The 27531-nt window shown below is 40.0% G+C and overlaps 3 protein-coding genes across 4 annotated transcripts; 1 reads left to right on the top strand and 2 right to left on the bottom strand.

Moving 5' to 3' along the window:
* Positions 1-1112: 1112 nt before the first annotated feature.
* LOC135463505 (zinc metalloproteinase dpy-31-like) lies at positions 1113-11897 on the bottom strand. The gene is made up of 10 exons (XM_064740763.1): positions 11733-11897; positions 9345-9534; positions 8563-8621; positions 7555-7758; positions 5913-6036; positions 5077-5208; positions 4506-4612; positions 3536-3666; positions 1912-2062; positions 1113-1133 (listed from the first exon to the last, which is right to left on the bottom strand). Exons 1-10 carry the CDS (start codon positions 11895-11897, stop codon positions 1113-1115), a joined length of 1284 nt encoding a protein of 427 aa, XP_064596833.1.
* Positions 11898-17228: 5331 nt separating this feature from the next.
* Positions 17229-19877, bottom strand: LOC135464131 (glutamic acid-rich protein-like). Its single transcript, XM_064741624.1, has 2 exons — positions 19764-19877; positions 17229-18708 (listed from the first exon to the last, which is right to left on the bottom strand). Exon 2 carries the CDS (start codon positions 18664-18666, stop codon positions 18286-18288), a length of 381 nt encoding a protein of 126 aa, XP_064597694.1. The 5' UTR covers positions 18667-18708; positions 19764-19877; the 3' UTR covers positions 17229-18285.
* A 2938-nt stretch (positions 19878-22815) lies between these two features.
* On the top strand, positions 22816-26562 carry LOC135464027 (uncharacterized). Of its 2 annotated transcripts, none has more exons than XM_064741501.1 (4): positions 22816-22991; positions 23507-23825; positions 24342-24512; positions 25214-26562. In XM_064741501.1, the coding sequence occupies exons 1-4, from the start codon at positions 22922-22924 to the stop codon at positions 25248-25250; spliced, it is 597 nt and encodes a 198-aa protein (XP_064597571.1). In that variant the 5' UTR covers positions 22816-22921; the 3' UTR covers positions 25251-26562. The 2 variants fall into 2 exon arrangements, with proteins under 2 accessions (XP_064597571.1, XP_064597572.1); XM_064741502.1 differs by having other exon boundaries at positions 23510-23825.
* Positions 26563-27531: the final 969 nt, after the last annotated feature.

Here is a 27531-nt window from a genome sequence, read left to right on the forward strand (position 1 = left end):
AGCAGGGTGCAATGACTCGGGAGCCTGCCACCAATGCGGTCGCTGTGAGCTCAAGTCCAGATAATACTGGGTGACTTGCAGGAACCTGGGAGTATAGCAGATACTCACTCGCAGAGAACCGGATTTCCGCACTGTCTCGTCCGTTTTTGTCGTCCGCAGCCGCCACAAGACTTCGTGCAATCCGACCAATGAGACCACTCACCCCAGCCTGCTGGAACAACCCGAGTCTCATTCACGGTGTTTCCCGATTTATCTCCGCCATATTCCGGAATTGTCTTCGCTTCTTCTTTTCGAGTCGTTGCTGTCAAGATAAAGCAGTTGACAAAGACGTTGTACAGAATGTTAAGTAGAGCGTAACGATTTACAGTTTTCGGTGTTGTCTCAGGTAGACATATTTCAAAAGTTTTCAAAACATAGAATAGATTCAAAGTGTGCCTATTTTTTATCAGCAGATGTAAATATAGGCACTATACAGTTTTAGCCCTTTGGTGTATTAAGTTAAATTTACATTCTAATAAATTGCCTGCTTTTTAGTTTTGACTCTCTCCTCTAATTCAAAACCGAATAAAAAAAAAACCCCAAAAAAACCCTAGATATTAGAAATTTTCATAATATCAGAGTGATTCCATGACTGTGGCGTTTCTCAAAGGTCATCAGTACAAACAGGCATGCTCAGAACCAACTGATTTAGATTCTTTGTCCCTCTGCCCGGGGAAATCCACGACCATCCGCAGGTTGCTTACAGACCTTCCCACGTACGGCCGGAGAGGAAGCTAGCATGAGCTGGACTTGAACTCACAGCGACCCCGCATTGGTGGGAGGCTTCTGTGTCATTGCGCTGCGCTAGCCTGCTAACCAACTGAGCCACGGAGGCCCCCTATTCTTTGTTGAAAAACCTAAACTTGCCGAAAAACGGGCCGACAAATTCACATGCATTTTGTTCATAAATTAGTTTGCACAATTAATCAAGCCAACACTAAGACAATACTGTAGGGACACTTCCGGTATATCGCAATATATAATTTGTAATTGTTGTTAACTTACACCGACACATGTCGCCCTCCAACCGGAAACCTTTGCAGCAGTACCACTCTGTGCGCGTGCATCTATCCTCACGTGTCCGAGTTTTGTATCTGTAATAGGATAGAGACCATTCATGCTCACATTTTTGTCTTCTTGGCATACTCTGCCAAGTAACTGTATCAACGATAGTGTATGATTTTGATTCACTGCAATGAGTACGTCTGTTGTCTGCGCTAAGCATGGGATGCAAACCCTCAACGCATAAAAGTTTATTCATAGGAAGAAAGTGAGTGAGTGAGTGCTTGGGGTTTAACGTCCATAGGAAGAGAGAATCAACGTTGTCTAGCTGATGAACGTTGCCTTAGCACCGCAGACACATTTACCAAATGGACCCCCTTTTCCACCAAATAGCTATTCGTGTTCAAGTTGGATTGTTCTTAAAGGCTATAGTGTTCATTGGTCTCTTGTAATGGATGAGTAATACGTCATGACTCTTTCCACAAAACGTCACCACAAAGGTAACAGTTTTGAACTAAAGACTACACAGCGCAGAATTAGAATTATTTTAGGCGGGAATGGTTGTCCCTCTATACAGAGCTTCTGTGTATCGAAGAGACATTGTAATTTACAACTTGGAGTTAAGGTTAAAGGTATTATTTTGCTGATGTAGTATATATATATATATATATATATATATATATATATATATATATATATATATGTATATATATATATATATATATATATATATATATATATATATATATATATATATATATATATATATATATATATATATATATATATATATATACATACATCTCTTTCATATTTCCTGTTGTGATTTTTGTAATGACGTCACAGATTCTGGTGACGTCACCTACTCACGTATATCCGCAGCCCGTGATGATCCAGCCCCACCAGCGGATACACGGCAGAGGTATTCGGCTCTTCCATTGCCGGATACACGGATAGCTGACTGTCCGGGCGCATGCTTTCTGCTGGCGTTCCGGGCTCGACAAACAGCCCCCACACACCTCTGGAAAAGAGGAAAGGTTACATATTTATGCCTTTATTTCATTGGTGTTTAACGCCGCATTCAATAATTTTGCACGAATACGTGTAAGATGGCGGCCAGGAATATGGAAGGAAGTCATTTATTTATGTCACAGGTGTTAAACGCCGTACTGAAGAATTTTATGATTTAGGCCTATCTTTGGTCAGATTTACGGGAGAAAGAACCCAAAGAGATGGAAGTAAAGCCCGTCCCTCGCTAGCTACCAGGGCCTGATCGGATACGGCGAGAAAACAGCCTTGCGCTGGAATGAACCAGGGTTCCGAAATGTTATCAAATACAAAGGGTAAAGGTTAGAGCTCAAACAAACAAACACCCCCACCCCCACCCCCCCACCCCCCCCACACCACCACCACCACCACCACTAAAGGACTTTTAAACTTATCACGACCTTAAAAAGCTGGACATATGGGGGATTGAGCTGCATTTGGGAGACTAGCATGTGATCAGTTGCATTCCTTTAAACGCAACGAACCTGTATGATATTTGGCTTTAAATCCAACACTTCCGGCTTCTTCTGACCGGAACAACAACATGAGCTGAGAACTCTGGGATATCATGGTGTCCTGAGGTCTGCTTGAACCACAAAACCTGGAGCGGGAAAACATAGTCCTTTATCTCGTCTATACCCGTAGCTTAAAGGCAAAGAACACACGAGCATGAAGTACATGCCAGATGAAAGACGATTAAATATTGTCCGAGAACACAGTTTTATTCATTTTTTTTAGAATATTTTTCAACCTAATAAAATGCATTCATTTAAAACTTTGAATTCTACTCTGGCCTTTTCTTACCATATTTGGACCCTGATGTCAATTCAGCTTTTTGTCATTTGACACACATAGATTGCTATATTTCATCATTTTAAATGCATCTTCGTGTAGAGCTTTGAATGCATTTAACAAATGGGTCTTGAAAAAAACAAACTATATTTCAAGCCAAAATATTGCTGTGACGCTGTGAATCCTATGTTTTAAATGCATTTTAGAAAAATACTAAAAAAAATAACTTTTTCTGGACAGTGTTTAATTAATTAATTAATTTATTTATTTATTTATTTGATTGGTGTTTAACGTCGTACTTATGCGACGGCGGACAGCATTATGGTGAGAGGAAACTGGGCACAGCCCGGGGGAAACCCACAACCATCCGCAGGTTGCTGGACAGTGTTTAATGGTCTTTCATCTGATAAATACTTTATTTTAGTGTTTTCTTTGCCATTAAAGAAAAATCTAGACACTATCTGTTTAAGTCCTCCTATTGAGTGCCAACATTTGCATGTAACTCGTCCAATCAATAAGGTACGTAACGCTTCCCCATATATTAATTATGCACTTATGTAAATTGGGAAATACATTGAAATCGCTGATAAGAAATGCCATGTATTTAAACAAGAGTCTATTTTGTTGTTTATATCACAAGCTTTAGGGAGCATACCTTCCTCCAGTGTGACTGAGACTCTCATAGTATCTGACTTCCACGAAATTCACGCATGCGTCGTTAGGTACATCCTCCGTCAGTGAAAACTCATCAACGAACTCAAAGTATATCCGGTACCCAGGTGGAGCCTGAGAAGCCAATCAAGCGATAGTAATTAATGTGAGAACAAGAACCATTCAAACAACAGAAATTATTAAGCACCAATCAAACAGTAGACACTGATGTGCCAGAGAAGCCAGTCAAAGAACTGATATTGCTGGCCATGAGGAACGAAAGAAAGAACTGAAATTAATGAGCCTGTGAAACCAATCAAACAACCTACGGACTATTCTAACAACAGAAATTGATAAGAACACTGAGCTATGACAGCTTAAATCCAATACGTTACATCTCCAGTATTGCTCTTTATCACAATTCTTGGCTTCTGATGGGTCAATTAGCCTTGGATACACCACCGCAACTGGCGAGGAATCAAGCCTCACGAGCTGGATATTTATCAACAGAGTCACGGACGCATTGTACTAGTCAATAACTTTTGTTGTTTTATTTCCAAAAGAGTTCTAATAATTTAGCAGCTAACAACAACAACATGTGGAAACAACTGCTCGTAGCATTAAATTGCACTCCCTTGAAAATTGAGTCGAAACTAACGAGCAGCTCACGGAAAGGAAGTATTTTCTTTTCATCTCAACCAAGATTCCTAGCAGGATCCTGTGCTCTTCTCTCTTCCGGGCGGCGTAAAACACCAATCAAAAAAAAAAAAAAAAAAAAAAATCTCTCTTCCGGCTCATGAAAATATTGATCTTCACGACGAAATAACACGCCAACATGCAACAGGCTAGTAGATCTAACAGTATTTTTGTCATCTCATATCAGATAAGTTTGTGTCTACATATTTTTTTTCTTTTGTGCGAAATCAATAGTTACAAAGTGAAACAGTTAATAAATTAACTATTCATTCTCGTACCTGGATCAGCCAATGGCATCCTATGCCCGAGCCATACGCACGTGGGTAACCAGGAGACTGAATATACGCCACCTGGTGGTTGGCTGTCAGGACACCGCCACATTCAGCTGAGAAAGAAAACACCTTAATGTTTATGATACGTTCTCAAATACACAAAAACTAGTCTACATGTCAGTGACTCTCAGCCGAGTGAATGGCAATAAATAAATCCAATTTTGAAGCTGGAAGCATCAAAGATTATCATAAGCCAACGTTTTGCTTACAACTTGAACCACCTAATTACACATGAGCCGTCTAATTGTTAGAACCGTGAAAAAAATAACTGAGATAAAAGCATACCATATACAAGTTTAAGTTGGGAATGAGTTAAGTTACAGCCACCTCGATGTTAAGTACATGATTGTTCAGAACGGCGAAAATTGAAACACAGGAAATATAACGCCCTAATTACTCACCTAGAAACAGGGCCTCATAGTATTTGACCCACTTTTACCCAAACTGATTAACGTTAGATACAGATTGATCTTATTTACAGCAATAAAAATCTGTAGCGAGAATTCATCAAACTCACCGGTAGATGGCGCTACGGTATCACAGGTCCGTCCACCCAGACCATCTGGACACCTGCAGACTGAGCAGTTGAGTGGGTCTGGATAACCGTCATTGTGACAGCGCAGGGAGCCGCTTGTGTTATCACATATGTCTGCAACAATGCAGGGAACGGCTTAAAGAGATATTATGTTTTGCAGTGGGTTTATAAGAGTATTTAATTTATACGACGGTGGCTAGTATTATGGTGGGAGGAAAGTGTGCTTTTTTACCAGCAGACCTTGCCACGTACGACTGGAGAAGCATGAGGTATACTTCAACTCACAGCAACTGCATAGATGGGAGGGTGCATGGGTCATTATGCTGCGGGAGCAGGCTAACCACTTGGCAACTAAAGCACCCTGTTTTGTATTGGAAACTTAACAGGACGTTTCTACATGCAAACAACGAAGCGGCACAATTTATGGGTTATGAATAAAGAGGAAAGGAAAGAACATCATTAATTTTGTGAAAAACTTGCTCAACATATGTAGTCCCAGCTGACCTGGACAGATCTAACGCCGGAGAAACACGGGGTTACCTTCGTTAGCCTAGCTGGTTCAAAACTTTGCCGACTAAAGCCTTGCGGTGGAGTCATGGAGTCAAAAGACTTGACTAGTGTTCCGAACATCTGCATTTTAGTTTTCCCGCAATATTCTTCTACTCAAAACCAGATGAAACTTTGCTGTCAATGCTCTTCTGTAGTCTCTTACCAACAGTTGACTAACTGGTTGAATGAACCAATTAACCAATTAACGTAAATCAGATAAATAATGGAGTCAACCATAAAATGTATTTAACTAAAAGTCCATAACTTACCTGAGCAATAGGCGAAGTTGGCCAGTTTGGTATCTGCGAAGGATAAGCCGTCTCGCTGACCCACAACACGCTGTAACCGGGGATCTCTCGTCTTTATTGTCCTCATTTTGTTGAGACTGAAAAACTGTCAATTTAACGAAAAAATTTTAATTCTTAGCTCAGAAAGTTGAAGGCTTTAAGTTGATATCTGGTTTTCATGACACATGACATCCCACGGACAAAGTTTAAGTAATATATGTAGTTCTTTTGCAATGCTGCGCATGCCCCTGTTACAAAAACCGGAAGTATTATCGGATGCGCTGTACTAGGCAAAAATTACAGTAAAAACTTCCAGATATTAAACAAGATTCGTACCATAATGCACAGAGACTAAAACCAGAGCAGCGACGACAGTGTGATAGACGTACAGCACAGAGACTAAAACCAGAGCAGCGATGACAGTGTGATAGACGTACAGCATAGACACTAAAACCAGAGCAGCGACGACAGAGTGATAGACGTACAGCATAGACAGTAAAACCAGAGCAGCGACCACAATGTGATAGACGTACAGCATAGAGAGTAAAACCAGAGCAGCGACGACAGTGTGATAGACATACAACGTAGAGAGTAAAACCAGAGCAGCGACGGCAGTGTGCTAGACGTACAGCACAGAGAGTAAAACCCGAGCAACGACGACAGTGTGATAGACATACAACGTAGAGTGTAAAACCAGAGCAGCGACGACAGTGTGATAGACGTACAGCATAGACAGTAAAACCAGAGCAGCGACGACAGTGTGATAGACGTACAGCATAGACAGTAAAACCAGAGCAGCGACGACAGTGTGATAGACGTATAGCACAGAGACTAAAACCAGAGCAGCGACGACAGTGTGATAGACATACAACGTAGAGACTAAAACCAGAGCAGCGACGACAGTGTGATAGTCGACAAATGGTGAGCCGCTGAAATAAGGCCTCATCTCATTTTGTCAAAAGGCTCTATTATCCACTCACGAACTTCTTTAGTTCATAAATGCTCAGGTCCACAATTTTCTCCAGCCATACTTAAATACGTGTTTGTAAATCATTTATCGTAAATGTAATCAAAAACAGTTGCATTGCATTTCCGACAGGTCGCACCATATGGTACAGGGGGATTTTTCTATATGTCTATAACCTACCGACTTCCGGATCGGGAAGGAGATGTAATCCCCCCTTGGGGGGGCCTTTCGGGCCTTTGTCTTTTTTTAGGTATTTTCTGCTTATTGCTGGTATCATTTTGTAGGGCTTCAATGTTTCATTCAAGGTAAAACTTGATGTGTTTCTCGGAAAATTGAGGGGGATACACATTGGGCAAAAGTAGTAAAATGCCTTGTTTCTTCGAGATTAAATTGTAGACTGTGGCTAACCCCAGGCACTACTCCAAAAGTAATTGTAAGGTGATATGACTCATCCGAAGCGTGGATAAAGATGTAGTTAAGTAGGACTACACAGTTGGAACAGCTGAGCAGTTTGAACAGTTGAGCAGTTTGAACAGCTTTGTGCCCCAAACATTTCATGCAGACAACTACTGCACATGCTCTATAAGATGTAAAGATCTGTTACTCCAGTAGCTTTTTTGTAAGCACCATTCTTGTACGACTAAAATGCACACACACCTTTGACCCATAATGCATCAGAGACCCCACGTCATACGGAACTCCGTATGACATCACTTCCCCCCAGTTGGATTTCTGGAAATTGTATCGTCGATCGGGTATGACGTTTTTTATCAAAACCGTGACGTAGTCGTCTCTGTCGGGTCTCGCTTGCTCGTGCCAGAAGCCCACAGCGTGTCCAATCTCGTGAGCGATCGTCCCCATCTGTCAAATAAAGGCAAACGTCTCTGTGTAACACATTATATCCAGCGCATTGCTACGAAAGCCCCTCCCCTTCCCACGCACTCTACTTTAGCCTCTGAACCACGCGGTTTAAAATGTCAATCTCATTAAAGACGTACAGCATAGAGAGTAAAACCTGGGCAGCGACGACAGTGTGATAACTGGTAGATGGTTATACGAAAGCGGTGACATACAATCTTGACAATTCACCTGAGTCAGGGTTTTATTTAAACTGTTTAACTGTTTATGTAAATGCTTAAATAGTAACAAATTAATCAACCCTTTAGCACTATGGCTGGAGTAGAATTTGGCAACAAAATGCAGATATGTTAATTGTAATTCATTAGACTTCACTGGTCTAGAATTAGCCTGTGAAAAGCAAGTCGTTTGGCGTGACGTCACTGCAATGCGTCACTAGAGTACGTCACTACAGCGCTTTTCTGCGCATTCAGCAGGCTACTCCCCACACAACTATACAGACGTAATGATGTGTGATAATATACATGACATTACTCTGTAGTGGAAAAAGTCCCGTAAAATAAGCCCCACAGAAGGCTACCAGCGGAGAATTCATGCTAATAATTATGGGAACTGTTGTAAAGTCTATGTCAACATCTACATACAGAGCTCTTCAAAGCACGGACGTCATTTAATTTTGATTGTCTTATAGTTGTCCGCCCATTAAAATGACTTTACAGCAACTGCTTACGATTAGAAAGCGGGTCGTAGGCATTTGTGATGAGCACAACAATGATTCTTATTGTGTAGTAATATAAATGTACTTACCCACAAACAATCTTCTCCGATGGAAATCCTCTGGTTGCTATGGTTACTCACAAATCCCACTGAGGACCAGCAACTGAAAACGTTCATCGTTATTGTTTGAGGGAAACATTCGTCGTTATTGTTTGAAGAAAACATTCGTCGTTATTGTTTGAAGAAAACATTCATCGATATTGTTGAATATAAACAAAGCATGTATATATTTTATATTAAATAAGGAAATTTTGATTTTGATTTTGGTTGATTGTTGCACATTTCAAACTTTGTTCTAGACCACAAATTTATATATCAGTATATCAGTTGTCAACCGATAAGGACGTTCCAGGTTAATGATCGCTAGAACAATTCCCAAAACGACTTTTAACACAAACCACTAAAGAACTAAGAAAGTATATAAAGCACGAAAATAGGAAATTTACACTTACCCCAATCCTTTAGTAAATACCAAGGTCTCGTTAAGTAACGGCGAGAACGAGACTTCCCTAAACCTGATACAGGTTTGTGAAGACCAATGAAAAATCGCTGCTCTGATTTCCTTTCTCTCAGAGTAATCTGTGGTTAATTTAAAATAAAAAAGAAACTATTGTAAATAATAACATATAAATTCAAAGTAAATGACGAAAAACTATAAATAAATTATAAAAAAATAATTATATGTAAACAGTGATATAATTTTCGTTAAAGGATAAAAAACATCAAATAATTAAGTAAGTATATAAATGAAATAAATAAACAAAATCATGTCACGTGACTTAAACTAATGCGTATACAAACCGCGTTCATACCATGTGATCCATCAAATGTATAGTTAATCGGAAGGCTCCAGCGTTCCGATAGGTTGGTGGTTATTTTGCGTCGTATTCTCTTATTGGTGGATTCACGTTTGACTCTACCACTGGTCAGTTCTAGTCTTTGTTCTTCCGTCAAGATGATATCCCCCTCATACAACAGCCCACTTGCTGTGTGGTCGACCGCCTGGTGGTCAGACAGGGTTCATGTAGTGACTTAACATCCTCGTTGCACTTTAGATCAACACTGATTATATAATGAGCAAAATATAATACTGACATACCATCTGACTTTCGTTTTTTTTAAATTGACTGGATTTAGTACCCGTGCTAACGAGAATTTCAGTTGTTGGTAACACTTTCCAAAAGAAAAATTGCTCGAATAAAGCTATAATTAACCCGAAGCCGTTAATTTTTATATTATTTTCTACTAGTTAATTTTGGATCATTTTAGGTTACTATTTGGGTAAGGCAGCCAGCCGTGTTTCAGGTGGTGTTTAGGTGGAATGTGTAGTTTTGGGTGTCTACTAAATTAACACAAAGAACCAAAAACATGTCCAAAAATTCCAACATTGTAGAAAGTGACGCACAGACGACCTTTTCCATTTTACCTGCGATTTTTTTTTTACATTACGCGTATCGATACATTTCACTTTTAACTCAAACTATTCCAGCAATGTTTTGTTTTTTGCTCATGCTGAAACCACTCTACCTGTGCCATATCGTGCACATCACACTGCCACCGTTTAATTGGCTGTACGGGTGAGCAACTGGCCAACAACTTGTCACAGTAATTGTGATTGGCCCAAGGGCAATTACGCCACCTATCGGGTGAAGTGAACTGTAGAGATCGCCGCGATAACGCTCGTCCCTTGCTGACGCGAGTGTTGTGGCGAGATTCCGAGTTAGATAGCGAATCGTTTGATTGGCTGACACAATCCAGATGGCAGATACCTTTGGTTCCTGACAAGATGTAATGATTTTGTGACGGGAGAAAATCTAAACAAACAATTATTCCGGCCCATAAATTACAAACTGACGTAACCAAGAGGGGGTTGTGCTTTAGGACCTATTCAGTGGAGTTCAGCGAATAAACTTCCTCTATGCTCTTTATTTACTCCACTGTGGTGACATCTTAGTTCGTCTTTATTGAATGCTGTGGTGCGCATTTTCGTTGACATTAAATATTCTGTCTATAGCTCTGTATTCTGACAGATGGAATGAGGTGCGGTGAGCACACAGCTTCATATACCCTTAAAATGCAAACCTTGTCTATACCCTGTACAGGATATGTGCAGTACATGTACTTTCTACCAAAACTTGTTTTTTTCTTCATATAGAAACCGGGATCCAGAGTCACGAAGTTGTCTTATTTAAGCCAGAATTAGTCTTGTTGTATTATTCACGAACTTATATTTCAACACATGCGTTAGTTTCCAATTTTGCCATATTTCGGCCGTATCACAACGGTGCCTCTTTGTAGCAGTACTAAAAGATAATGCCAATAATATTTATACTGATCCTCTGTCAGGCGGTGGTGTAATACCCGATTGCATGATCAACACAGAAATAATGTCACAAAAATTAATGTCAAATCAAGCCTGCTGTCTGAGTGATGCAAAAATAAAAAAAAATACAATACCGTGTTAGTTTAATACAATCATTATGTTGAATTATATAACACTCTGTTATAACGGAATACATTCTAGCATCGCTCAGACAATAGAATTTAACCAAAGTTAACAGATTATCTTTTTGGAAAGAGATGCGACCATGCGCACAGCATTTTATATTTTGTTTAGGAAAGTCACTTTTTAAAACAAGCGTGACATTCCTCTGTATAAGATAGAGATGTCATTAAGAGGGCGTGGTCATTTCTGTAATTTTAAACTATGAACAATAAGAATGAAACCATGCCTGGAGAATAAAAATGTTAATATATAAAGTAAACTATCCCCCAAACTATTTCCAATTCAAAAAGCTCAACGGCCTAAATTTAAGTGTACTAGGCAATGTAGAAATGGTGAATCAAAATTATTTTAGAAAAATATTCAAGGTTCGAAACCAATAGTTTGCAATAAGTTTTTTTTATTTATTTTATGACTTGGTCGGCTTCGCGGAAACGGATATTTTCTTAAAGCAATAGTCTAAATATCTCTAAAGAAAATGTTTTATTGATGTACAGAAATGTCACTGTCTCGCCAATTTAACGGCTTTTGGAATACTATATTTCTGTGGACGGATGAGATTTTCACCATTTTGTATTACGATTTTTTCCCTTCAGAATGAGAACATTTCTGACACGATTCCTGAACAGTCAACACGCATGTACTACTTTAAAGTTAAAAAGTGCAAGAAACTAAACGTAATCATTTTAGTCCTTACCTGGGCCCCATTAGGATGAACCTCTTCTCCGAAGGTAGCAACTCGACCTTCCACCCCTGATTGTCGGACTTCTAGGAACGTCAAGTCCAAGTGGATTAAAATAAAAGTTGTCAGGAAAAACTCCGGGCAGAAGGATCCCTTATTTTTGACACAGTGAAACACCATATTTCCCTGACTTTGGATTGAACTGCGAGCAGGAATGCGAGTACGACATACCGACTTTATCTTCACTGACAGAGACGATAATATAGCGGAAATGCGGTGGATTTTGTAAGTGGGTGAGAAACAACTGATAGCCGTCGACAAGATACCCAAGGGGAAATATTACACGCTAAACCATGCCCCACTCCCACACACACACACCCGTGTACAGGTATTTAGCCCCCCTCGGGCATCCACCTGTTAATTACAGGTAAATGACACACCTGAAGCACAAGGCCATGTGCTGTGGAATATCTACTGTGGTTGCTTTGTTCACACCTTTTCTTGCTCTGATGCATTTTTCATGAGCTCGAGAAGACTCATACAGTACAATCGGCACACGAGATATATAGTCTCTCATCCAAAATAGACAGCCATGTTTGACAGAACACAGTCAAGGGATCTAAAATCGGTTATAAGTAGGGATGGTTGGATGTGAAATACCAACACAATGCAACAAAATTCTAACATGAACAATCGGTCGATTTTAGTCCAAACACTTTTAAAACTTTATACGTCAAAAATTTTCTCAAAAACATAATCTTAACTGTTAATTTTAACAGAAAGTCTGTTGCCTGAGTGATGCTAGAGTGTCTTCTGCTATTGCCGAAGATTATTCCATTAAATATAACACACATTCTATTATTTCAACATAAAGATTCTATGAGGCTAACAGAATATTCTGTTAAATATAACACAGAATTATGTTACAGGCCTAAAAACGGAGTACATTCTAATATCACTCACACAACAGACTTTCTGTTAAAATCAACAGATTCATACTTTGAGTGTATACTACTGTCTATCAATCACTGTTAAATGACGGAACATTTAAACAACAGCTTTGTCTTTACGCTGTCAGTGGTTGAAGATTAAAGGGTATTAAGACATTGCATAACAAACGTTTTTGGCCATTGGATAACAGATGTTTTTTGGCCACTGTGTAATGTTGTGATTCTTACCCTTACACCTTTTTGGGGAAACTAATTGGTATTTTCAGATTGTAAATAAAAATCTGTCAGACTATAGACAAATTAAACCGATTTTTGATCAACTGTGCCTTAATATGTGCATTATCTGATTTAATAATGATATCTGATTTTCAGTAACGGATGCTGACGTCAGAGCAAAGAAACTCCTAATAGTTTTAAAGGTGATCTATTGATCGCTCGAGAGGAAAATGTAGCCCACATTTTTCGCATTACGACCTTGTCACATTCTTTACATAACCAAAATACAACCAAAGGGCATATATTCTCTGGGGTGTATTCTCTAGCGGTTTCCAGGAAATAGTTACATTTTTTTGGAGAATGTAACCAGGCAAAAGAAAATAGCACACCTCATGTTATGTTTTGGGAACTGGAGCGGGAATAGAAAGAAGATAAAATCACTCCTAATGAAATACAGTATACCGTCGGCCATTTTTCCTCATATTTCTTTATGGAAAATGGCGGATATTCATACAAGGGTCGATATTCGCGATAGTGTTCACGAGAACAGAATGACCGACTTTATGGTATTTATATGATCCGAACTCCCCGTGTTGTTTGCTTACTGGAAGAGACTTTCCCTCACTAGCTACGTATTCGGCAAGGTCCTTACATAGTAAATTTACATATTTACGTGCAAGATTTCATAAACGTGACCTCAGAATTTAATCGCGAGATCAAGGGTTTGGGGGTACTGAAGTGAAAAGATTGACATGTAAACATTGGTGAAGCAGAATTCATTTTACGAGAACCATTTCAGGTGTATTATACAAACAGACAAGGGTGAAGCACTTGCCATAAAGATTCCGTGTTCCTCAAAGGTAATGACGGGACGCCAACCGCTGGCAAACCATGTAGGTATGGGTTCAACCCAGCCTTCAGCAGGTAATTTATAGGTTTACCCACGCTCTCACTCTTCGTGGCAGTTAGCGATTGAGTGCTCGTGAGGCAATTTGCAGTCTTACGTTCGCTGACGATCACTTGTCTTCCACCAATAAAGTGTGCAACACACGTGAGAAAGTCCGTCAGTAACTTGACACAGACCGGTGGTTTACACCGGAACAGGTTTTCATGACCCAAAATGCTGACCGCCATCATATACGACTATGAATTTCTTGAGTATGGCATAAATTGCCAATGATATCAGTAAATCAAGCTAAGTTTTTTTGGCAATTGTTCATTACTACATTTACAACAGACCTAGTTATTCAAACTATGCTATGTAAGGTTCGATTAACTTTATTCAGCGATTATTTAGAGGAAACTTTTCTCATAAATTTCTGATATCGGCCAATGGATTTATTCCAATATGTTTTCTCTATTACCAGCTATTACAAATTATGACCTCTATATAGGAAAATCCGAACTATTTCTCAACCATAGTCCTGTCATTTCTTAATAATTTCTAGTTTCTTAGATTTCCTGGATTGACGTCTGAAATGAAGTACATTATTTTATGTGTTTGTTTAAAATCCTGCATGTAGTTGTGTTAAAGTGTTAGATGGCTTCCTAAACTACCCACCGGACAGTTTCAAGAAAACGTTATTGAGCATGTCATAAAACAAATGATGAAATACTGCATGTGGTGAAGAGCAGATTTCGTCATTATTTGGGAGCTTTCCTGCTGTATCTTCAGATAAGTCAACAAAGCAGAAGAATCTCCTTTTCAGATGATATGATTATTTGCTAATCAGGTTGATATCTTTCAGTGGACAGACCATTAATCTTGTCCGAAACCTGTGCACATATTTTTGTTAAAATAATGTTTGGGACAATATGTAAATTTGAGATAAAGGCAGGTGAGGGAACAAAAGAATTAATTTAGGTGTAATATACAACTGTGTACTAAAGTGGATCCAAACGTTACAGAAATCGGCCCCTTTGAAAATTCTGCGCAGTGCTGTGACCCCTCAGGTGCATAATTTATCCGCGTTTTTAATTAAGCTGACTTTGCTCTTTATATACCTGTGATCTAATGAAAGCTCATTTGGCATTAGTCCATTCATGAATATTAATTAGTTATGCTTTATTAGCACAAGTATATGGGATATACACAAAACAGACTAATCAAAGCACCTGGTTAACAGGTTAATGACTGAGGGAAAGTTGTTTGTTGTGAAGGGTTTCTGATCCAACTTGAATGTTTGAGACTGGTCAAAGTAATTATAGGTAAAGCACAGGATTATGCATAATTTATGGAACTCTAAACTCATTTTGTGAGATCTCCAACTTGTTAAAAATTTGGTAGAAAGCTTTGTCTTGATTTTGGAGTGCTCAAGTTGCCGGTATTCAAGTTTTAACAGCCGCATTTTCGGGTTGCCATCTGTGTCAAAACTATGTAGATGCGCTAAGATATGTGGTGTTATGTCATCTGTCTACGACATATGTGTATATCTAGTTCATACGTGTATATTTACGTCACACGTATATATCTACGTGATACGTGTACATCTACGTCATACGTGTGTGTCTACTTCATTCAATACTGTATCCATATCCATGTCAAGAATGGCTTCAAGAACGACTTATTTTTTGTCTGTACCCTCGTCTATGTTTATTTCACACAAATCAGTTGGTAATTTTTAGGCAATGTGAACAAGCAAAGAAAGAAGGTGCTTAGAATCCCTTCCTTAACAATGTTTCACAGTGGCAGAACTGAAGCTGCGTCCACTAATGGTAGTCGAAAATTAAGACAACAGTTTCTGCAAGCCTAAAAACAACTCAACACATTTCAAGTCTACATGACAACTACCAGTGACTGGGTTAGAATTCGCGGCTTCGTTGGTAGCCCCCATTGACAGTTTTAAATAGAGATCTGCTATAACAACATTTATAATATTAGTAATCAACTAATAAATTTAGATAAAGGTTGCTGTAACACACACTGGAGGTCTGCACTCTCAGTACAACACTGCCCTGCTCGGTCGTGTGCATGACACAGGCGATTGTCATGTAGAGTTAAAATGTGTGGAGTTGTTCTTAAACTTGCAGAAATTGTCATCTTAATTTTCTACCATAGTGGAGCTTCGTCGAGCAATGTTTGCCATCAAGCCCACAAGAGGGTCGTCGAGCGATGTTTGTCACCAAGCCCACAAGAGCGTCGTAGAGCGATCGTTGTCACCGAACCCACAAGAGTGTCGTAGAGCGATCAATTTCACCGAGGCCACAAGAGCGTCGTCCACCGATCGTTGTCCCCGAGGCCACAAGAGGCATGGTCCCATCATGGTCCCACGAACAGTGAGAGTGCAAGAATATACAAACTCTCTTGTCCAAGGTGCAATAGAACTCGCAACTCTGCATTCCAGCGATTGGACGACGAGCATATGTACCCCTTAACCACCACAGTCTGCACTTTCAAGTTATGGGAAACATTTACTGACTTAAGTGACTGAGCGTCGCGCTTGCTCGCTCGACCTGCGAGGCTTCTTCTGTGTAGGTGTACAATCTTCCTAAGATTTATATACTGTACCGAAGTGTACAGTGATAAACAGAGACAAGAGTTAATTATGTATATGTTTATTGATATCATTGGTATTTGGCCGCGAACTGGAAAATTATTCGCTTATATACCTAGACGGCCAGGTTTATGGGTGGCGAACCTGCGACGGCTAGATTCGAACCTGTGACCTGAGAATAACGCTTGCCCAATGATCCAGCGAGGCTGAACTCTTTTCCCACTGTATATACTCATAGCATGCACTAACAAGTCGATAAATCAAACTAATCGACTATTGCCTTTTGGACAACTCCACCCAGGCAGTGTACGTGAGTGCGAGCTTTACCGCAGGTCCGGGTGAACATGCCTGTTCAGGAACAGGCTAGATGTAATGCGGTTTAACATAATAAACACGTGACGACCCCTTCCCCCCGACACTTGTCAAATCCACAGCTCAGGGCAGCTATATACACGTAGGCCTGCTCAGCCATTTGCATGTCAATAATGTATATCTGCCCGCGTGTTGCCATCTTTTAATGACACGCTCTGGTGACAGCTTGCATAGTCCCGTGGCTCTATGAATTGTCTCCCATAGGGGTCGGATAGATCTAGATCTTCAGACATGGAGGTAGAAAAGTTGTTACGATACTGAACAATCACGAATCGAGCCATTGATTCAATTTGATTGGTGTTTATGAAACACCGTATTCAATAATTATTCACCTACATACACTGAACTTTATCAAGTACCTGGCTAACTTTAAAGCCGCAACAGAACCGGCGAGACCTGGATTTGAACCCGAACCCCATTGGTTAATAGGCCGATAAATAAGTAATAAATTTACTAACATAAACGTATTATAGTTTCTCTAATGTGCAAATAATTTTATTCCCAAACCAATGCTGTTAGTCACAAGATTTTTACTTAATTTTTGGCCATGTCAGTTTTACGTATATACTGGACAAATATATGACAAATTATTGTAAGCCTACACAGGTTTGAAGAATACACCTAACGAATGAAACTCTTATACATTGCAATAATAATACAGATGAAAAAATGCAGCAATAATACCGATGAAAGCAATGATTAAATCTTACACAATGAGTCAAAGTGACACAGGGATTCCTGGTATCTGGCGAATGATCACACGTAGCCAATGAAATAACGCCTCTGGTCATTTTACTTTGGATAGGGTTAATGACCTCTGCCACAGTTATCAACTATGGGTAAACTAATTCCGTATTTCCAACACCAAACACATCCTCCAGGGTGCTGATTAGAAGAATGCTAAAAGATGGAGAGAAAAATTCATCTGACTGAGCTATTTTGTTCACATCTATATGTTTACAGGCATCTATGTTTACAATGCAAAAATTACTTCATGTATAACTTAAAACAAACATTTTCTACTTCCTCTGTTTCACTGGCAACTGAAAGAATGGTGGCATATTGTGCGGCAAGTATAACGAAATGATGTAAGGCGACACATGTATTATACTAACGTCTAAAATATATCTCTTTACTTCATGTGAGGTGTTACAACAAACCACGTACGACGCTTCCTGACACCTGATAACTTTAATCAATCTGTGTGGAAATTTGTTGCCACAAACTTTAATGTATCCAAAAAAGGGACTTTTGCGGTTTGTCTAAATCTTTCGTTTCTCAACTCTGCGGGCGAGACTTGACCATATTATGTCACAATCGAGACAGATATCTCATTCAGGTTTTGCCCCCAATAATTTCATATACTGATGGAATAGTGAAATTAAAATCCAAAGCGTTTGAAACGTACCAGTCATTTCTGTCTTACACAATTGGCAGTTGAACACCACATACAAATCATCCATGAGCTTTGCCAGAAGCGAGGCCAGCTAAAACGATTATTTTTTTAAACTGGAAACCCTAAAGCTTACTAACTCCTCACTCTCCATTGGCTACGTCATCATCATCATCATTGTCATCATCACCATCATCGTCAACGTCAACGTCAACGTCACTTCCTTGAAACTCATCGCTATCTCCTCCTACCTCGTCCATATTATGCTCTTCCGGGTTATCGGAGTCTGCTTCCGGGTTACTTTCTTCTTCCTCTTTCGGTTCAGAGTCTTGTGTTTCTTGTGTTTCGGGTTTCGTCTCGCCGCTTGGTTCTTCCCGCTTGGTTTCCACCTCAGGCTCTGTTGATTTTTCGGTGGAGAACCCTCTATACGCCATGTAGCATCCAAGAAGAACCCCAGTTACGAGCAGAATTCTGAGCCAAGTGTTTCCTCCTTGACTTTTCTCGTTCTTGGCTGACGGAGACATCGTCACTGACTGGTTTGCCGTTTAGCTGATATCTTCTCGCAGCTGGAAAAAGACAGGGAATACGCCTTGTTGTCACGAATACTTTTAAAATTAAAATAAGCCACAGACGAAATGTTCACTAAAAGTTCCACTTTGTATCTGTAATCCTCACAGGAAATAAAATAAAATGTCCCAACAACTGAAGATATGATTTAGCTCTCTATCTGAATGAGATTTATGGATTGCTGAGATGATGGTTGTTTACGTTTGTGTTTTCGGCTATGTTTAGGCGTCGAAACAGACATTCAGCAACCATAATGGACGTTCAGCACAAAATCGCTAGAATAACACCTGACATGGCTGGTGTGAATATATAAATACTTATGTTGATATTATTGATTAATGTCCACTTGTCTGGCGATCTTGACGAGAGCAGATTGAATATTGGTATTCGGTGTGAAGTTCCGCTATGTCAGGTGGGTTTTGACGGTGGCTTACCCTGATCGCTCTGTGACTTACTCCACAAATAAGGCTGACCACAGTCATGCATATGACTTAACAGTTCTTGAGAAAGTCGTAAATTTCAAACAAGCAATTAGTAATGAAGAACCATACCACGTCTCCTGATATTAAACACAGACATCAAGCAATCTAACAACCCAAAGTAATACGTATTATTTTTAATTGGAGAATAATAATGTCTTCATAAAACATCTTCAACGCAGCGACTTCTGTCGGTATCCCATTGATTTCATCCCTGCAAAAACCTGTAATGTTATACACAGGAAAACATAATATCTTGTATACAACTAGTTTATGTGAGGGCCTGGTGATCAGTGGTTCCAGTTGCTGTCATTATGCCTTCCAGGTTCCTGGTGATGGTAGATGGTTTGACACTCTGATTTAACACTGGTTTGGAACTCGGGTGTTTTCGGTAAACCCCATTCAAGTTAGATAAATATACCTATCAGTACACGTCGCCTACTTCACCGATCTCTACAGCAAATACATGCACTTAGACAATATCCTTTCTATATCTAGATTCACAGCAAAGACTGCCTTAAGTTATTCACATATAAATAAAACTTGGAATTTGGAATAAGAACATTTGAACTTACATTTCCAGCTCCTATGGCTCTCTCATCCAGTGACTTGTGACACTATAACTGGTGACTTTCGATGGCTGTATACACATATACGCGTCACACTGTATGCCCGGGCATGACAAGATCGGCTTCACACCATCTGTCGGTGGCATACAGACATAATCCCGGATCAATCAAACACACGTGCCACCCCGGCTGCCACATCAAAGGGGCCATCTCAAAATGCCAGAGTGCATCCCAAATCGATTCATGACTGCAGATTGGTTTGGTTTATGGATTACAGTCATTATGACTTAGGTATGATTTCGTCAGGTAGGTCTACCAGAAGACGAGGAAAAGTCAACGAATGTCATCCCTCTGTTATATTTATGTATTTGTTTATTTATTTGATCGGTGTTTTACGCCGTTCTCAGTAATATTTCACTTATACGACGGCGGGCAGCATTATGGTGGGTGGAAACCAGGATGAGCTGGACTTGAACTCACAGCGACCGCATTGGTGAGAGGCTCCTGGGTCATTACACTGCGCTAGCGTGCTAAACAACTGAGCCACGGAGGACCCTCCCCTTCATTAAAGAGGAAGAAAAGAATTGTATTAATGGTTCACATTTAGTGATATTCAATGTGATTTTAGCACGTCATACAGAATTATTTTCCATCTGACATCGGCCATGTACTTTTTGGTTCATTCAGCACGTTCTACGTAGCAAAGGCCTACTGTTAGGCCTCAGTGGCCGAGTGGTTAGCGTTCTAGCGCAGCACAATCACCTAGGAGCCCAGCACTCACCAATGTGGTCGCTGTGAAATCCAGCTCTTAGTGACTTCCAAGAAAATAAACAGATAAATAAATAAATAAATAAATAAATAAATAAATAAATAAATGTACCACTTTATTGTTGTCCATCTTAGGTTGAATAAATTTATATCCCCATGCTTCATGGGGGCCTACAAAGATTTAAGAAAATAAATACCGGTAAATAAGTAAATATATAAATAAAAATAAACAAAATATTTAAAACAGAGATAAATGTCAGAGTATTAGGTACACCGGTATGGGACAACATACGCTTGTTACATACATCCTCTAGGTTTTCTGTTACCTTGGACTTGACACACGTAAGAACAAAAAATGGATAAAGTTTCGTAACTTTTACATACCAAGAATTTTCCAATTTTCTCCATAAAATAACTTTTATTTTAACAGTTAGCAGGAGGCCTTGATGTATATTACAACTCACTGAGCTTAATTTCCGATGGTACATGCTTCACTTTCTGTTTGTGGTGGAGGGGAAGCAATCCAGTTGAAAACTAAACAAGTACCACCCCTCTGCACCCTCAAGCCTTCCTCAACCTGGCCATTCACAGCCATCCTTTCAGTGTCACCTACTTCCGGCGCTCGTGAGGCCAGGATAGAATCGTCGAGGATAGAATCGTCGAAACAGGACAGATCTTTCTTCAAGACCTTTCTTTCTAGAAATTTCATATTGGTTTTAGCTGCATGGTAAAGTGATTCTTCGCCTTTACATGTGAGTAATATTTTCCTAACGCTAAACCGGAAATGTCAAGCCGACATGCTGTAGTGCTTAACTCAGCAACAACAACAACGCTTTGGCTTCTGTCATTTTCAGAAGTCACCTACGAGTCAATTTTTGAGCTACTCTTATGTGTCTCTGACTGTATAGGATTATACAGTGTCCAGACGCTTTTACATGACAAGTAACAATGCATATTGGGCTAAAGCCACTGATATATTGAAGTAAACTTAATTGGAGAGTTACTAGATTTTTAGGGTGTATAAGACCGAGTCAGAATGCCCTGTAGCTAAACGGCCTCTGTATAATGCATGTTCAAGCTAGCTGCATGGGCTTCGATGTATGGTTTCGATCATTTTGTATTCTATATATATATATATATATATATATATATATATATATATATATAGGCCTAGCCTATGAAAGTTGTAAAATGTTTCTATTGTAAAATACACATTTTAAACTTATTTCTGGGCTTTAAAATTTGTAAACTGATTGTGATCCCAAAATCATGTATAGAGAAACACGGCGATCTGTTGTGGACATGATTTTTCAGACAAAGATTACACAGTTAGGCCTACTGATATTTTTCATGTACTTCCACAAATACCTAGGCATACAGGGACGAGTAAGTCCCAGGCGCTCGCCGACTGACCAATGTTGCTGTTGTAGACCATCAACTGCACACACGTTGGATCCCTGATGTTTAGGCAGAGGGTGTTTTGATAGAGGGCGTTCTTTCTAGAGGGCTTTTTGACCTGATAACGAGGCATGACACAGTAGCTTTTTTATTTGCCTACAACAATTCTGTTCAACATTAAGGAAAACCTGGACCCTGTGTGGTAATGTGAAAATGAATGTCATCAGGGGTCATTTCAAGCAACTTAGTGTGGAAAATTAACTCCATAAATAATGTTACAATGTTAAACACCATATAGTTTATGAGGGCAAAAGTGGCGGTGGAGTGGTGGTGATGGTGGTAAGAGCAGGGAGAGGTCCCTGCCTTACTGTCTTGTCTTTCAGGAACTTCTGACTAAATCTATCTGTGATTACTTCAGCATTAAATTTACCGGTCTGTTTGACCATGGATGGTGCAAAGCCAATGTCAGAGCATGCCCCATTTAAAATATAACGCAGTTGCAGTTTACCATGGCATTTGTAACAAACATTACTTATCTAATACATCTCCACAGTCGATTTATCTCAGGGACACTAGCAATCAGTTATTTCCAAGAGATTCTTTTTATGGTGACCCGTTGCACAGCCAGCCTCAACATTTTGACAGGGCAGTTAAATCCATCAAGGTTTTAAATGAAGCGCTCTCCATTTATTGGTTTGGGACCATCCTTGGCCGAACAGTATTTTCCCCAACTTAATATCGCAACATTCTCAGACTAAAACACATCCAATGTATAGTATGAAATTAATGGTATAGTGTGAGTTTTTGAAATGTGAAAGAAAATTGATAAAAAATCACTTTTCTTTCTGAATTTTCATCCAGGAATGTTGGCTGTTGATGTTTCAGAGTTCAGCTGGGCATGCAGAAAGGACACACAACAAAGACTGTAGCAGCCTGAAAATGACTGCATTGTGTGTGGAGGAAAGGGAAACAAGTGGTGGTAAACATTTTGAGTTCGGATGGAAGGGTTTGAAGAGACAGTTTATCAAGTAACAGATGTCATCACGGGCCGTGAAATCCATATTGTCGGTATGTTGAGAATCTCGAAGGTATCTGATTAAACAATAACTTCCTGTGCTAGTCCCAGGCATCTCATCAAATCTCAAGGGCTCATGCTGGCTTCCTCTCCGGCAGCATGTGGGAAGGTCTGCCAGCAACCTGCGGATGGTCGTGGATTTCTCCAGGGTTGTGCCTGGTTTCCTCCCACCATAATGCTGGTTGCCGTTGTATAAGTGAAATATTCTTGAGTATGGTGTAAAACACCCATCAAATAAATAAATAAATGAATCAGATCTGAAGGCTTTAACTAAAGGTACAAGGATGTATTAAGTTTATAACATTTTTGACCATTAATTGCATAGATCAACAGTCTTTGTTTTTGGACACATCATTAGCTAATTTTGGTTAGTCAGACTGTTCCACTTTAGAATATGACTGACTGCTTGATTTCTTTGTGTTCTGCATTGATGTTATTACATGCTCTATTATAAAAAGTGTGATGTAAAGTAAAATTTCTTTTAAAAAAAATCATTTTATTTATTCAGCAGATGACAGTGGGACCCACATTTCCATACCTGATGTCATTGATGCGGGCGATGTTCTGGTGGCAGATGGAGTAGCTGCAGAGACGGTTGTCACGACAACAGACGTGTGTTCAGGACTACTCTCCAAAGATGATAGTGCAGACTCAGGCTGTGGTATGGAGGAGCTAGAGGAGGGAGCTCGGTTTGCGGATCATGACAGCAGTGTGTCCTCTTTGGGTGGATTGGGCAGTGAAGATATAGGGATGGACTCTCTACACTCCACGTCGTATGGGACTACAGTCTGGCCGTCCCTGGACATCATTAAACTGAAGCCTGACATGTAAGAAAACACAAGCACAACAACTGCTTTGATTTATCGCCATTGTGTCAACATACTGTGAATGGATGGGGTGTCAAGTGTGATGTCAGTGAATTTTTGGGGTGTCAGCATACTGTGAATGGATGGGGTGTCAAGTGTGATGTCGGTGAATTGTTGGGGTGTCAGCATACTGTAAATGGATGGGGTGTCAAGTGTGATGTCAGGATTTTTGGGGTGTCAGTAAAACTCCAACCACAAAAATAATATACACTGAGTGCAAGGGACATCATGACTGGTGTGGGAAGCGGGGCATGTTCTAACCAAATGTCTTCCACCGATACTTTGAACATACATGTATGTGTACATCAGATGTGTGAAAGTTTGTTAGTAAATCCCTAGTTTTTCTTTGTGTATTTGGGTTTCCTCCAGCCATAAAACTGTAGCCAGCATCCTAGAAATGGTCAATTCTTGAGTTAATTGTTAAGCAACAATCAAATAAGTAAATAGATAATGAGATAAATATTTCTGCTTGACCAGGGGAGATGATCTGGGGTCAGGAGAATCATTAGTGGCACTCATATCTGATCCTGTCCTAGAAGATACTGAGGTCAAGGTCAAGAAGCCACGAGAAGCGCAGATACGAGAGAAGGAAAAGCGAGAGCAGGACAGACTGAAGAAAAAACTACTGCGCTCAAACCCGGATTACAGGTATATGTTATGTTTATGTGACAGTTACAGGTATAGGCTGTGTGGTTTAAATAATTGCCTGAAACTGAAACCAGATCCCTGATCACAAAAACTTTAAGTGCTCCTAATTTAGGAAAGCAATTCAGATTTTCTCAATCCTTATCATTTAACCCTGCTTTAAGACATTCAGGTCTTCACACTGTAGGAGCACTTTAAATTATGGCTAAGCCTGATGTGAGTCTAAGACAACTTTGTGATCTTGTGACCAATGTGTGTGTAAGCAGCCTGTCAGGTACTGGAGAACTCCTGTTGACATAACTTTGTGATCTTGTACCAATGTGTGTGTAAGCAGCCTGTCCGGTACTGGAGAACTCCTGTTGACACAACTTTGTGATCTTGTGACCAATGTGTGTGTAAGCAGCCTGTCAGGTACTGGGGAACTCTGGCTGACATAAAATCACAGCCAGCCGAGTCAGCAGTAGCAGTGGAAAACCTACCCCCTCACCATGCGATGCACCTCTCTTTCTACACTCACATTTTGGTATGTCACCGTCACAACCAGCTAATTTTGTGAAGAAATTTTGTGCAACACCAATGTCACTGCCTAGACTCACCGTGATGAGGTAGAAAGTGGTTCTCAACCTTTGTGTTAGTTATTACTGCATAGATATTAATACGTGATAAGTATGGTTATACTAACCCATGATACATACACATTACAGGCAGAAAGAGAAAGGAGGCGAGCCAGAGCAAGAATGAAACAACGGAGACTGGATCCAGTGTATCGCTGCAGGGAGCGGCTGCGGGATCGACAGCGCCGCAAGGCTGCGCGTCACCGTAACGGCGGGCAGTCAGGACACAGGGAAAGAACAGGAGAGGGTCTTGGAAGGTGTGGACACTGTCTCAGGGTTTTCATTTGCTGGGTTTGAGGACTCGTACGCCTTAGTGGAGAGCGTTTCCCAGCAAAACGAAGTTGTGGAGAATGTACTGTCGCAGTTTGATGGTACATGAGGTGACCACGGTATAAAGGGGAAGACATACCAGTTGTTTATATTTACAAAAGCTAGTGTTGGCACCACATGATGAAATGTTAGTAAGACGAGAGTTTGGTCTTTTCACTGAGAAAATCCAGGTAGCTTTCAAGGTGAATGCTACGTGATTAGGCACAGAAGATTGCAAATCCGCTTAAGGCAAGTGAAGCCTTTAAAACAGGAAGTGGATTCTCTAAATAGAGACTATGAGTGGAATTCCTTGGCTGTTCATTGATTTCCTCTCTCACACGTACAGGAATACCTGTCAAATCAGACTGTGCTTTGATGTTGTTTTCTTAAGCCATGATCATTGTAATATTAAGGAAAAAAATTCACTATAAATATAAGTATATATCAAATGAGAGACCATAACAACAGCTTGGTGGTAAAATGGCTATCAGACATCAGATTTGGCGGTGGTCTGTCGTGACTTAGTGGGTATCAGTGACGTCACATCCTTATTGTTTTATTGCTTGAAATCGTCCTGTTCCAAGGTCCATTTGTCGACTGAGCTTGTAGATCTGTACGGATATACCTTCTGAATGGTTCTGTTAATAAGAGGCAAGAACCTGATGTGACGTCATTGGTCCCAACATGATCAGAACAGGCAACTATAGAATCAAAAGTTTAAAAAAAAAATAATTTTTCATTTAATGATCTTTCATTTGATATATATTTCACCATAGTGGTTTGTCTGACTTTAAGCAAGATGTGTGAAACTGGTGTTTTCTATGCTACAAGCAGTGAACATGTGGGCAAAACTTCAGTGATTGGACCAAGTGCAGCAGTCAGTGGATCAGCGTGAACAAATGTTCACGCTGTGTGAGATTTGAGGTGACTCAATCAACCAACCAACCAACCAACCAAAACAGGACTCTACACTGAACAGCTTAGTGGGCTAAAATGCAGCTGTCATGTGTGATAGAATACTTTGAAGTTGTGGTTTGACCTGTCATTGGGAAGCATTAATAACTTGTTAGGAAAACAAGCTGCTAAACTGCCTCTTCAGAAATTCCGTGGGGAGGTGGGCTAACAGGGCCATGTTACCTTTAATGGGATCAGAGCCTTCACAGATTTACTAGATACAGTGTAAGGTCGTAGTTTTGATTATGGACTCATAGTGACTTGTCGAGTTCAAGTCCAGCTGGTGCTGGCTTGCTCCAAGTCCGCACGTCGTACGTTTTGTCGGCAACCAGCGGATGGTCGTGGGTTTCCATCCACCATAATGCTGGCTGCCGTTGTATAAGTGAAATGTTCTTCAGTACCCTGTGTGAAACATCAAATAAATATATGAAATATAAATTGTTTGGTTTAACGGTTTTAGTCCCGGCGGTACTGAGAATACATCTGTGATTAATTTAATTTTATTTATTTGATTGGTGTTTTACGCCGTACCCAAGAATATTTCACTTATACGACGGTGGTGAGCATTATGGTGGGTGGAAACCGGGCAGACACCGAGGGAAACCCACGACCATCCGCAGGTTGTTGGCAGACCTTCCCACTTACGGCCGGAGAGAAAGCCAGCTTTGATCTTTGATTGAAGGATTTAAAAATTTATGGATGGAGTTATTGATTGATTGATTGATCGGTTGTGTAACGTAAGGAACGTGATAATCCACATTGTAATTGTCGACATCACTTTTATATCAGGCTATCCCAGAAATGGAGTTACGGATAAACGTTGACTAGCTTTAGTTTTGGACAAGTCCCGCCATCGTCACATATAAAACCAACAGAGAATAGACAACTGCCTTTAATCCGACATGGAATTTTCAAAATTCCCCTAGTTGCATTGCTTAATCCGGATTCCCGCCAAGCTGGAGTGACATCAGAATCCTGGCTGTCATCTTTTCGATTCACCCATTACCCACAGCTTGTGAACTATGAGATCACGTGTTCAAATCCAGCTTTTGAAGCCAGCCTTGCGGCATGTAAACAAAACATAATTCAGTTCCAAGTTGCTGTTTTATTTATTTATTTGTTTATTGAATTCGTTTTTTATGCCG

The sequence above is a fragment of the Liolophura sinensis genome, chromosome 3 (genome assembly GCF_032854445.1).
Source record: "Liolophura sinensis isolate JHLJ2023 chromosome 3, CUHK_Ljap_v2, whole genome shotgun sequence".
Classification (NCBI taxonomy): Eukaryota; Metazoa; Mollusca; class Polyplacophora; order Chitonida; family Chitonidae; genus Liolophura; species Liolophura sinensis.

What these genes read in the sequence shown, in the direction of transcription:
- LOC135463505 (XM_064740763.1), bottom strand. Translation starts at nt 11,897, where the DNA reads ATGGTGTTTCACTGTGTCAAAAATAAGGGATCCTTCTGCCCGGAGTTT. An exon ending in CAACTTCGCCTATTGCTCAG is followed by an intron (nt 5,209 to 5,912) that starts GTAAGTTATGGA and finishes GCATTGTTGCAG; the next exon opens with ACATATGTGATAACACAAGC. An exon ending in CTCAGTCACACTGGAGGAAG is followed by an intron (nt 2,063 to 3,535) that starts GTATGCTCCCTA and finishes CCTCTTTTCCAG; the next exon opens with AGGTGTGTGGGGGCTGTTTG.
- LOC135464027 (XM_064741501.1), top strand. Translation starts at nt 22,922, where the DNA reads ATGGAAGGGTTTGAAGAGACAGTTTATCAAGTAACAGATGTCATCACG. An exon ending in CCGTGAAATCCATATTGTCG is followed by an intron (nt 22,992 to 23,506) that starts GTATGTTGAGAA and finishes TTATTTATTCAG; the next exon opens with CAGATGACAGTGGGACCCAC. An exon ending in CGCTCAAACCCGGATTACAG is followed by an intron (nt 24,513 to 25,213) that starts GTATATGTTATG and finishes TACACATTACAG; the next exon opens with GCAGAAAGAGAAAGGAGGCG.
- LOC135464131 (XM_064741624.1), bottom strand. Translation starts at nt 18,666, where the DNA reads ATGTCTCCGTCAGCCAAGAACGAGAAAAGTCAAGGAGGAAACACTTGG.